Source organism: Eleutherodactylus coqui, chromosome 5 (genome assembly GCF_035609145.1).
Source record: "Eleutherodactylus coqui strain aEleCoq1 chromosome 5, aEleCoq1.hap1, whole genome shotgun sequence".
Taxonomy (NCBI): Eukaryota; Metazoa; Chordata; class Amphibia; order Anura; family Eleutherodactylidae; genus Eleutherodactylus; species Eleutherodactylus coqui.
Window position 1 is genome coordinate 176,381,459 of NC_089841.1, and position 13,399 is coordinate 176,394,857.

General features: G+C 43.7%; 1 protein-coding gene across 5 annotated transcripts in view; it reads right to left on the reverse strand.

Moving 5' to 3' along the window:
- Positions 1-13,399, reverse strand: part of NF2 (NF2, moesin-ezrin-radixin like (MERLIN) tumor suppressor) — a 93,841-nt gene that overhangs the window by 16,687 nt on the left and 63,755 nt on the right. For 4 of the 5 annotated variants that reach the window (XM_066603795.1, XM_066603796.1, XM_066603793.1 and 1 more), the window contains one exon: positions 12,673-12,820. In XM_066603795.1, the coding sequence (XP_066459892.1) occupies positions 12,673-12,820 (148 nt within the window). Of the gene's footprint in view, positions 1-11,945; positions 11,993-12,672; positions 12,821-13,399 lie in introns of all 5 variants that reach the window. The other variant, XM_066603797.1, reaches the window with a different exon arrangement.

A 13,399-nucleotide genomic window follows, 5' to 3' on the forward strand; every position in this document is an offset into this window, starting at 1 on the left:
GCACGATAGCCGCGCGTTTAGACACAGCGATTATCACTCAAAAGATGGCTTTTGACAGAATTTTGAGCAATAATTGTTGTGTCTAAATGGGCCTTTACTGGTAATCTAGTTCCCAGGAATCATCTACACCAATACCAGCAGAGAGACAGCCTATTGGCCCTCCAAGGGACAGGAAGCAGACTAGCGAATAAAAGCCCCTCCAATCATTTCCAGTTTTTCCAATTTGCCATTCTCAGAAAAGCATTATATCATATAGAACAGCAAGGTAAAAGTTCCCTGGTACAAGCACCAAGTCATAACCGACTCCTAGGTTGACGTCACATTGTGAAGTTTTCTTGGCCTTCCACGGTCATCTTTTTACCCCCCAGCAAGCTGGGTACTTATTTTACCGACCTCAGAAGGACGAGTCAACCTTGAGCCAGCTACCTGAACCCACAACCTTTAGGTTGTGAGCGAGAGCTTAGCACTGCATTTCTGCTGCCACAGATCAACAAACCAAAATATCTGGTATGAGATTGTAGTAGTGCTGGCATGGAGGATTCCTGGAAACCAGATTACTGGTAAGACCAATTCTTATTTTCCCCATTTATCCTTCATACCAGCACCTGTAGAGACATACCAAATAAAAATTTTAGAGTGTGATTTTCCTCTCAAAGGTCAGATTTTGGGCCAAATTCAATTTATAGTGTTTAGTAAAAGTCTCTCTCTGCCCACAAAACTGCAACACCTCTTTTAGGATGAACTTCAAGTTTAGCTGATGCCCCAATTGCTTGAGAAGAATACAATTAACAAATGGTCGTCCTAATCCATCTACCAGTAAAAGTCTAGAAGGCAATATTCTTTCCCAAGAGGTGAATTAGAAGATTAGTGACTTTTCCTATAGAACTTGTAGTTTCTATATACTGCAACAGTATCCTGGAAGACTCTCCCTTTTATTCTTGGCATCCTGAAAGAAGGAATGGTATAATAATATCCTGGGATCTGTGGAAATTTGATATTACTTTAGGAAGAAAGCTTGGATCTAATCTAGAAATAATTCTATCATCCATATTGGAAAGAGCCTATTGTACGTGCTGCAGAGACAGCCAACAGAAATGCAATTTCCCAGATAAAGAAAAAAATCTTACAAGTCAACTGATTTGCAAAGGGCCAAAGGCTAGAACAGCCAAGGCTTCCAAGACTAAAATTTAGACCCCATGGAAGAACCATGTTACTAATATTTCATCTGGATGCTGTTTTAATGAAGCAACTTAGCCACTTAAATTTGTCTTTGATTTGGCTAAATGGTAGTCAAAGGAGGAACTGTATATGTACTTTCAAGGTACTAGGTTTGAATTCCTTACTGAGAACCTCTTGGAGAAAACACAACATTTTAGCAATGCTAAGAGAAGAGGTCACTACAGGGACTGACCCTAATCATAAACAGACCTTTATCCATATTTTGAGGTACATGGTGTTTCACACAAATCTCAACCCAGTAATTTACCAATGTTTATGCTCAGGACAATGATACCTCACAAGAGAGTACCAACGCCTACCTTGGTTCTTGGTGGGCTCAGAGTCATCACAGAGTGGCTTCCAAGCACTTCTGAATCTGGCATTCCACATTGTCAGAAGTTGGCTGCAACATGCCCATATCAATTGCAACAATTTCATGTCTAATGTTAATCTTCAGTGCAGCAACGGTGTGGGGTTTACTGGAGAACATTTTACCCTTTAATTAAGTGGGCCCACAGGAAAATGTCTGTCAGTGCAAGGTCCTGTGATGTTGGAGGTCAGACACTTCGAGACGACCAGCTCCCTGAATGAGACTTTATACTTGTTCTCCTTTTATGATTCACACAGGATTATGGTTTCAAAAACCTAAATAAAACCTGCATGTGTGACCGAACCCTTATAATGCCATTATTGATTCTTTAGAAGAGGAAGAAGTTAAAAAAGGTCTCCTGCACTCAGGATGCAACCTGACCAGTGTTTTCTTCATTTACATATTTTTATTAGTATGCATTTAGGATATTTAAATAATTCATTTTAGTATTTGTACTAACCATCAACAATATAAGGTCCTGTATATTTCTATATTGTGTTATGTATTTATGGTCTTTAATGAGCAGGCTGATGGGTTAGTATTACTGCAAGTAGTTAAGTCCTGCAATGTGGTTGTTATACAATTTAACAAGGAAAATTATCATAATATATTTGTAATGAACCTGACATACCAAAAACATACTATAGTTGTTATAATTAAGATAATAAAGGAAAGCAACAGACTTATAATGTGTAAATTATGTGGTTAAATGAGTGTATGATGTTTTTTCTGTGAGGAGCAATCAGCAGACACTCAGTTAAATTTGTGAGGGGTTAACGAACATCTGTTTTTAGGGAGTTTTAGTATTTTAATGAACAGGGGAGGACGTTGGAGTTAGAGGAGAACAAGATTCGATTGAATTGAAACGTCTCCATCTTTGTTTCATGAGCACATTTTTCTAATAAAGCAGTCTAAAATATATACCCGCAGTACGTCCATATTCCCTCAACTTTGTTTGTATCAGGTTGTGACACTTAATAAGTGGGAGGGTGGAGGGGGGTCAGACTGTGTGTCCAAAGACTTCTTCCCTAACTTGTAGCCCAGGTGGAGCCATGTTGCCGGACAGTTAAAGAATTCAATGCAAGGAGTGTAGGGTGTACCGCCATCTTCTCGACACAGGAAGGACAATATATATCTCCCCACTTCTTGATATATCTCCTAAAGATTTGTGCTTGATAAAAGGAGTTTCACTCTGAAACGTGTTGTACCCTACTTACAATCCTTTAGTTTGTGTTTCTTATTATTAAATTGATCACACCCTACACTCCTTGCATTGGATTCTTTAACTGTCCACAACCCGGCTCCACCTGGGCTACATGTGAGGGAGGGAGTCTTTGGCCACGTACTCAGACTGCCTCCCATTTGTTAAGTGTCACAACCTGATCAGTGCACTGTTGAGGATGCATCCTGAGCTCAGGAGACCTTTTTTAACTACTTCTTCTCTACTGCCCGGGATTCAACATCTTGGGAATCTTCGTGCCCGCTCTCCTCTGGATGACCCAAGACAGAGTGTCGCCTTCACCAACGGCTACCTCCTCTTTCAGCAAACCTGGACTAGAGGTGTAGCGGCTAACCTTTTAGGCTGATCTCTCTGTGCCAGGCGAGTGCCTCCTGATTCTACATAATTACATTTGCTAATTACATTCCAACCACTGGCAGAGGCGCTGCCCTGACAGTCTGTCTTCTATTGATTCTTTGAGATTTAGGCCGCCTGCAGACGAGCGGGTCGCCGCGAGACCCAACCCAAGCGCCTGCAGAGACGAGCGCGTAGTCACCCGCGCCCGGCTCTTTCATGTACAGGCTGCCGGGCAGCGGGCGCATGCGCAGAACGGAGCCGGTGGCCGGGTGAGTGACGTAGCTGTGCGAGGCTCTGCGAGCCCCGCAAAAAAATAGGACATGCCGCGGTTTGTTTGCCGCGCGACATTTCGCGCGGCCAAACCGCGGCCGTCTGCATAGGAGTGCGTATTGTAATGCACTCCTATGCAGGCTTTGAGCGGCGGAAATCCCGCCGCGGGATTTCCGCCCGTGTGCAGGCGGCCTTAGGGTGCATTCCCACGTAACAAGTAGCATCTTGCAGTTGAGATTTAACGCAGCCGCGGTTGCCAATGAATGAGCGAGATTTGTGCTGCCATTGACAGTGGCTGGGTGGAGTCTCAGCTGCAAAGCTACCAGTTACGTGGAAACTAGAGTTGAGCAAACATACTCTGCCGAGCTTGATGTTCGAGTATTAGCATACTCGATGGTGCTCATTACTCGAACAAGCATGAAGCCGTGTTCAACTCCGCCCCAGTTTTTGGCTCCTCCCCGATGTGACGTGCCTGTTTTTGCCTGCTTTGGCCCCTCCCCGCCGCGACACAGCGCGCGCGCGCCAACGACAAATTTTTGGGCTGGCAGGGAGAGGGAGAGAGAAAGAGAAAGGGAGAGGGAGAGAGACGAACCAAGAAAAAAAAAAAGCTCGGCACCCGGTGTCCCATATACAAAAATGCTCGAGTCTCCCATTGTAGTCAATGGGGTTTGTTACTCGAGTAGAGCTCTCGAATTTTATGAAAAGCTCGACTCGAATAACGCGGACCCGAGCATTTGGGTGCTCGCTCATCTCTAGTGGAAACGCACCCTTACGAGCTTGCATAAGCTGAAGTTCTTTAATTATCTCACCCAGTTTAGCATGGGAAAAGTTAAAATGTAGGTCACTAAATAATTGCACTTTATTTTGCAGAAAGTCAGTGCTTGGAGAAAGAATACCACAAAGAAATAACTTGTCCTATGACATGAAAAACCCATATGGAGGCCGGGACAACAATGGTCTAGCCTGCTGCAGAATACAACCCTTAGCCAAATAATATATAGAAAATGGAAGACGAGATATATCTGAAAGCCTGCAAATAATTTAGCTGAAGTTGTTGGTCTAACTTCAAACCATCTACACTAATAATCTGAGTGACCCCACTGCAGCCAAAACACTAGATAGTGACATTAAAATGGATTAAGTTGACACGTGCTGTCAACATATAAGAGGAGATTGTCACGTTACTTCATTCTTGCTTGACAGAAGAGTAGGGCTCCAGTACAGAGGTGTCCATCTGACCACATAATGCTCTATGTTAATGGTAAACCGATGCATACTATAGTACTACAAATGTTGTATCCCATTCTGCTTAATGTGAAAACCAACTATGAGTTGGGGGGTACAAGGGTTATAAAACAACTTGATGACTCCAGCTAATGATGTCCTAAAAGGAGTGTGGCCGAAATGCACCATTATGTGCTAAAAATTGCACCAAAAATCGAATGAACTGGTACCTATTAGAGGATAGGTACGACAGATTTCTAACAATTTGGACCCCATGGATAGACTACTTCCTCCCCACAAGGAAGGCTGGCACCTCAACTTCACCATAAATAAAATACCTGGAAAATAGTCTTTGGAAATCCCCCCCACCCCCCCACCTTGGGTTGCTGCTCCATGAGAGAACCTTCCCCCCATACCCAATCCTAGTACCTCCCTCCTTCTCCCCTTCTAATTTGCAAATTGGCCCTGGCAAATGCCAATCCAGACAACCAGATAGAAACAGCATCGGAGTACGATTATACCCGTAGAGCATAATGCTGTCGCTCCTGAGAGGGATATCAACTTGAAGCTTCACATTCTGTCTGTAAACATAGCCTCCTCATCTGAATACAAGAGGGAAATAGTTTGTGGAGGCTTGGGTCACACCAGCGTAATTTAATTGCATATTACGCACGCAATGTAGGCGCGCATAATACGCGGTGAATAGAGTCAATGAAAGGACATTGATTTTCACTGATCCATTAACACCTGCGTATATTCATTGCTTATAATACGCACGTTTAAAAAAAAAAACAACAAAAAAACGTAGCATGTTCTATTTGACTACATATTACGTATGAGAAAGCCCTATTGTTCTCTACGAGTGCGTACAGAAACGCTGTACGTACGTAATTACATTGCGTATGTACGGTGTTTTTACATAACGTCGCTAATAGACAATAGGAAACTTTAAAAAAAAAAAAAAAAGAAGAAACCAGTGCATGACCGTCCGTGTCCGCGAGAAACGCCGTCATGTGTAGACCTACGCAAATCACTAATGTGGTGTTATGCAGCTCCACGCGCTGGTAAAAATGCTGCGACTTGTATGCAGCATTTTACCATACAGTTGTGTGGGCCCGATCTGAGGTGTGCTTAAAAAATGAATAAAAATAGAAAACCACATTGAAACTGCAACTAAAAAACAGCGGTTTAAGAGTGGATTTGTGGGGAAACTGCATCAAATCAAAGATCAACTGTATGCAATTTATTAGGCATTTTATATACAGCTTTCAAATACACCTCAACTGGTCTACCTATATACACCCTTGATGTGGTTTTAGGGGGTGTGAAGACGTTGCTTTATATAGCATCGGAGAATTATTTCCCTTTATTACTCCCTCTCACATGTAACTTTGATAACTTCTGTGATTATGTAAGCCCTGTAACATGGCATAGGAGGGAAGATGCAGAATTGGGGGCCTCCCTCACAGACTGGGTGGCTACTTACAGGGGTGCCTGCTTTTAGGCGAGAGGTGTTCCCTATAAACCTGACACCTCTGTTAATAAAGGAAATAGATGAAAATGCATACAGGGAAGACGGTCTACAAGCGGAAATGGTCCTCCAGAGATCCACGCATTCTGCAGACCAAACAGAACATATGGAAAGGGCCTGTGTGGATAACACAACTCTTTAAAAGAGTCTGTCACATGGAGAACCAGCCCTGAACTAGTATATATGGAAATCTGAAGAGACGGAGATTCAAATAATAGAATTCTTAAAGCGACCCTCTGGTTCTGGACAAACAATGGTGGCCGAATGGCTTCTCCGACTACCTCATAGACTACCGACGCATACCAATGTACAGCGTACCAGATACTGCATGCTTAGGTCTCATTCACACGGATGATGCGTTTTTACGCCTGACACATCACGGCTGAAAAGCGCATGAACAAGAAAAAGACACGATTGAGTCGTGGCTAAAATTAGTGTTTCTCATCCATTCTCACGGCCGGGCATGGCGTGCATAGGCCGCAGCTCTGAATTCCTTCGGACGGGATAAATCTTCAGCATGGCTTGTATTAGTTAAATAGAGGCAGCTGACCTGTTTTAGTAGCGTTGGCCACTGCTAAACTCCCTCCCCTCCCTTTTTTAGCAGCTGCCATAGTCTATGGGAGCCACCAGCGTATATTAGCTGAAAGATAGGGCAAGCCCTATCTTTTCCGTCCACATATAAAATCAGCGCCGTAGTCGGCCGCCGATGTCCTGTTTTCCCGGCCGTGGTGTTTTTATGTGGCTAAAAATCGGCTATCTGAACGAATACACTGGAATCCAATGCTTCAGATGATTGCAATAATGTATTGTGGCTAAAATAGCCGTGTAAAAACACTTGTGTGAATAAGGCCTAAGCCTGGCCGCTGCTGCTCACAAGGGCAGTACTTGAGAGTCAAAGCAGGTGCAGTAGCTTAGACTAGTGATGCATACGAAGGATGCACAGCGTGCCTCAGGTAATCAGAGAAGCGGTTCAGACATCCTTGTTTGTCCAGACCAGAGGGTGGCTTTAATTCTGAACTATTTTTCACTTCCTCAGGGTCATATAATCGACTCCGATCGCTCCTTTATCCCCGACATTGAATCTCTGGCCCAAACAGGTCAGCTGAATCGCAAGAATCTACCCTTTTCTCACCGCGGACATACTAAAAACAATGCTCACTATTGCCCTCATCCACTCTCGGCTCGATTATTGCAACTCGTTGCTGATCAGCCTCCCCTGCACCAGACTCTCCCCTCCAATCCATCCTGAATGCGGCAGCCAGGCTCATCTTCCTGTCCAGCCGCTACTCAGACACTTCTGCCCTGTGCCGGTCACTGCACTGGCTGCCCGTCAAATACTGATTTCAAATTAAGCTCACCACCTTCATCCATAAAGCTCTCCATAGCACCGCACCGCCCTACATTGCCTCCCTCATCTCAATCTACCACTTAGTCCTGGCCCTACGCTCTGCTAACGAAATCAAACTGCGTGCAACATTAATTTGAACCTCTCATTCCCACCTTCAAGACTTCTCCAGAGCAGCACCTGTCCTCTGGAACGCGCTACCCAAGACTATCCGTGCAATCCCTGATTTACAAAACTTCAGGCATGCTCTAAAAACGCACCTCTTCAGGGAGGCATACCATATCCCCTAAACCAAACCCCTCTGTACTCCGCCTGATAACATACTCCTTATCCTGCCGACTGCAATCCCTGCCAGCCACCATCAATCACCCCTTGCAGTCCATACAGATTCAGCCACCACAAGGCTTAATGTCTGACCATTGTCTGTGTAGAGCATCCCTCACTCTCCACCTCGCCTTACCATGCACATCTCCAGCCCCTTTACCTTCTGTATAACCCCATTATTCGTAGTATGTAAGCTCGTTGGAGCAGCACCCTCACCCCTACTGTCTCTATCAACTGATTACTATGTAATTGTGGTTTTTGTATTTTTGTCTTTCTGTATCCCCCTGTTTTTGTAAGCGCTGCGGATTATGTTTGGCACTATATAAAGATTATTATTACTTCTTCTCAGTTAACCTGTAAACAGACCATGACCTGCATTCCCCTGTACCCCGAAGTGGTGATAAACCGTACTTCAGACTTCCTATATGCTTGATCAGTATAAACAGCAGCGGCTATTTGCTGGATTACTGGATGAGTGAAGGTGTGTTCAGAAATCATTCCATCACTGGAATTGGTTTCTTCAGCTATTCACACATGATAGTAGTTCATAACGGATTTTCATAGTGACTTTCTCTTTAAAGAAAGACTCCACTTTAGTGCCAGTGTCAAAGAATGTATTAGGAAACGGCATAAGCGTACGTGCACACAGGCGTTTTAAAAGCTGCCCTCGAGATTCTATGGCACAACTCACATCGGACAACACGCTGACATCCCATCCATGTGCTGAACACAGAGATGTGCTGTTTTCATCCGAAAATCAAACAAGAATAGGACAAGCTGGGATTTTTTTTTTTACTTGGACTATTTGTTTGAGTAAAGACAGCCCATGTGCTTACTCCCACTCAAATGAATGGATGTTATTTCCGTTTGATTTTTGGACCTAGATTCCCATCCTTTAACTATATGTATGTTAGGAAAGTAACTAAATGAGCCAGAAAATGTGTTTCAAGTACTCTAGAAAATACTTTGCAAAAAAAAGTATTTCTAAAAAAAAAAAAAGCCTCGATCGCAAGTGCAGATTGTACAGCTCATATAAGGTACCAAATTTAAAAAAATAAAATGAATGACTGACTATAGTAGTACAAAAACTCTGAAAAGAGGTTGTCCCATATGGACAACCCATCTTTATATGCCTTGGTAGGGCAGAAGGACGTAAAAGGTTAGTTGGCCTTCTAAAAACTTAGTAGAGAGGGTAGTTTCTCTTATTGCAAACTCGGTAAAACAATAAAGGGCTGGTTGACCCAATTAATCACCAGGGCAAATGAAGAGCAACACTGAGCTTCTGGCGGATTGCTAAGGCAATGTCATTCTGGAAGGTGGTTGCCCCGTTTAGAAAACCCCTTTAAATAGGTATTCAGACAAGTAATATTTCCAAATCTCCATAGCATATGCCATAAATATTTGGCAAGTGGGTTCTCGACTGTGGGGCGGCTGCACCCCCGTACTACTCTAAACACATGTCAAGAGGAAGGAAAAAGACTGACGATACTTCACTAAAATCTACTATAAGGCCTCATGTCCACGGGCAAAAGAAGAATTAAAATCCGCAGCGGATTTTAACTCTTCTCCTGCCCGCGGATCCGCATCCCATAGGGATGCATTGACCACCCGCGGGTAGATAAATACCCGCGGATCGTCAATAAAAGGGATTTTTTTAAAAATGGAGCATGAAAAAATCTGGACCATGCTCCATTTTCGTGCGGGTCTCCCGCGGGGACGGCGGCCGCAGGCTTCTATTGAAGCCTATGGAAGCCGTCCGGATCCGCGGGAGACAAAAATCAGAATTTACTCACCTGCTCCGGATCTTCCCTTCGCCGCGGCTTCATCTTCTCTCCGCCGCGGCCGGATCTTTTTTCTTCGGGCCGGTGCATGCGCGGGGCACGCAACCGACGTGCCCTGCGCATCCGCCGGGCCAAAGAAGGAAGATCCGGACGCGACGGAGAGAAGATGAAGCCGCAGCGAAGGGAAGATCCGGAGAGGGCGAGAGGTGAGTTAATTCTTATTTTTATGCCTCATGTCCACGGGGCAGGAGGGACCCACTACGGATTCTACATATAGAATCCGTAGAGGGCCTGATTTTCCCCGTAGACATGAGGCCTAAGTGATAGACAAAAAAAAAAAAAACACAAAAATTGTGGAGCACACAGATAAGACATATGTTACAAATCCTGCAGAAATTCCACAAATGCTACTTGTAGAAATACCCATTTAACTAAAGGGTTAAGGGAACTCTACGATTTAGAGGAATGCCTGCTTCAGTAAAGTGACCTTTAGCTTTGATCCCTATAAACTAAACGTTTGGGTTGCAAGTAGCTGACCCACTGAGTCCACGGAAGCAAGTATTTTACTTACCTTAGAATGGGAGGGCTTAGTAAGGGCCATGCAGTTCGCTCAATGCACTCGAGAGGCGGTTCTCAGCCTCGACAATGGGGGAACAACAGGAAAGGCAAGCGTAAAACTTACATCCGCAGACTCGGCGAGTCAGTTACTTTGAGCCCATAAGCTTAGCGTAGCTGACACATTCCCTTTAATAGCAGATGAATATTCATATAAGCAAAGATGTTCCATACATACAGGGTTATTAACTGAAAGGATGAAAAAACTGAATAAATTAAGCACCTAGTTAAATATCAAACTCTTGATATGAAGACGGGCATCAACCCGTTAATAAAGGTCTTAGGTGTTGCACATCTTCAGATCTGTCACTCATGGCAATTAAGAATAAACTCCACTTTTAAACTACATACCCCTGTTAAAATCTACCAAAAATATTGTACTACTTTGGAAATACTTTCTGTTATGTATCTTGTGCTGATTCTGAGCTCTGTGTCGTTGTCTTTTCCGGACACACACAAAGAAACTAATAGGCGCTGAGTCCAGGGATGTCACACCCATGCCTACCTTCCTCCGCTGTCCACCCACAAAGCTGTTGATCAATGTATACAGCAGACTATTTATGTACTCGCTCATGACAGGTGTAATCCTCTTCTCTATAGGTAGTCTGTTGTAAACAAGATGGGCCAACTTTACAATGGACAACAGGTGAACAGTGAAGAAGGGTGAGGATACGAGTAACATTCTCATACTTTCTACCCACCTATGAGCCCATAACTTTAGTGGATGGGGCTCCCAGGTGCTGAAAAGCGCTGCTTTATTGCCTTCAGTGGCAGGTTTATTATTACCATGTCAGCGCAGCAAGCCCTAGAGATTTTCCTGAGGCACTTTGAAGTGGCAAAGGTGTACAGTGGCACAATAACGGTGTGTTCTGGCCAGCATTTCAGCACTAGAGCTGTCCACGGAAATCTTTCGGGGTTTAACTGTATGGTCAATGCAGCAATCCCTGGAGATTTTCCCGGGCGTGCCACTGAAGGGGTTAAATTATTCTGCTGGATATTTGGAATCCATAGAATTATGCGAGTATACACGAGATACCTGTTTGCCAAGAGCTATTTGACCTCGCATATTGAACGGAGTAGTAGAGCTCATCCTCCTGGTGAACAAAGGATCCATCATACTGACATCTTACATAGAATACATAACCTTACTTTGCTCCCCCTTTATTTCAAGGGACTGTCGAACTACCCCATTCATATTAGATGATTGGTCGACTTTGCAAAAATAAGCAAGCTCAGCTGACATTCACCTAATTTAGATGGTCAGCTTACCTTTCAGCATCTATCTGAGCTCCCACAATGCACTTGGAACAGGAATCCAACAGAATTTCGAATTTAGCACTGAATAGAACATTGTGAACAGTGAAAACTCTTGGAAAGACAACATCTTTGTCACTGAAAAAACTGATCTAGATCAGGGATGGCCTAATATTATATATATATATATATATCTTTTGCTTTTTCAATGCAATTATGCATGGCAGGCCCAAAAAGTTTTCATTAAAATTACAAAGCAGAACAAGATAAGTACAAGTAAACTATACAACAGTATATTTAAACTGTGGAATACTGTCAGTGTGTTACTAATGTGGAATAAACAGCTCCTCATGCTATAGGAGAGCTGAACTCCGACACGCACACGCAGGTTAGTTACGGGACGATGAACATTACATGCACACACACATACACAATACCTGGCACACATTACGCCGCACTTTCAGATGCAGACTGCTCTCCTCCCCTGACAGGAAAAACACAAAAATGCCACAGCGTGTGAGCGCGATATTATGTACGCAGAGAAAACCAGCATGGCTCTAATACAGACAGAAAAGGTGCGATTTCATTTCATCTTGCTGGACTTTTCATGAATTCATCCCGATCTCTACAGCAAATTGCATTTTTTTCCCCCCAATGTCATAATGTAACCATTACCTGGAAGTGTGACCATATGAAACTCTGCTGTCAAGTTTGAAAAACTCCAAAACAGGTTTTACCCCTCCCTCAAAGTCAATCTGCCCCTATTTGGACTTCATATGCTCTTGGTAAAGTTGCAGCATTTCTGTAACTTATAGGGGACTTCAATTTTTCTCTATGTTGAAATGAAGATGTAAGCAGCATTGTAAAAACTGCAAAAAGATCTAACCGGGGTTCCATGTCAGTTTTTGGATGCAACAATGCTATCACTGTACTGCGGATGAAAAGTGGCTTCATATCACTGTAGAGCCCAAGAAGCATAAGCAGTGAGCGCCACCTACGAATTGGTCTTTTAAAAAGGACATGCCAATCCTTTTTGTGGCCCGCTCATCATGTAACCTGATGTAGAGCATGTGTCTGCTCGATAACCGTGTAGAGAAATATTGATGAACGTCACAGCAGTCTTCGCAGTCATATAACGGTTACATATCTCCCACTTTGTCTCACCTTTTTGATTGTATTCTGCTTGCTGCCTGCATTCTCATGCATTATATCCATCGCACTTTCACGTTCCTTCAACTTGAGGGATTCTATTTCCGTTTTCAGCTCATTCAGCTGTTCCTGTAAATGGCGGCTTTTTTCCATGTATTCCACCCTGAGAAAAATAATATGCATGTATGAAAGACCGTACATGAACACGAAGAAACTGAGGAAGATCAGAAGCTTATAAACTTTATCATATGGTCACTACAATAAGGCCCCCTGGACAGCCGGATTTTGCTGGAATCCCGCAGCGGAATCCAGCTCTACCAGCAGAGAGGACAGCGTGTACCTGTTCTGTCGACGGAAAATCTGAACTGCGGATGGATCTGGTGGTTCGCCGTCCCACATGCGTAGTACAGATTTTTTCTCAAATCTTTTTTTCCCCCGCAGTTGCTGAGTGATGATGCAGAATCCGTGACCTGTCCTTCCAATGGAAGCCGTCCTTGCAGAATCCAAACAAAAATGGAGCATTCTGCAATTTTAACTCCGTGAGTGGAAATCATAGCGATTATCACTCTTGTGGAGGAAGAAGTAGACCTGCATTAGTAAGTAATGGGGGGTATTTTCTGCGAATTCGCGGTGCGGATGCCGAGCGCGGATTCAGCAGAAAATATTTGCCCATGAGCAAGAACACTAACTATTTTTATTTTAGGCTTTCTCAATGCATAAACTCTGTAACTGACGATGACCA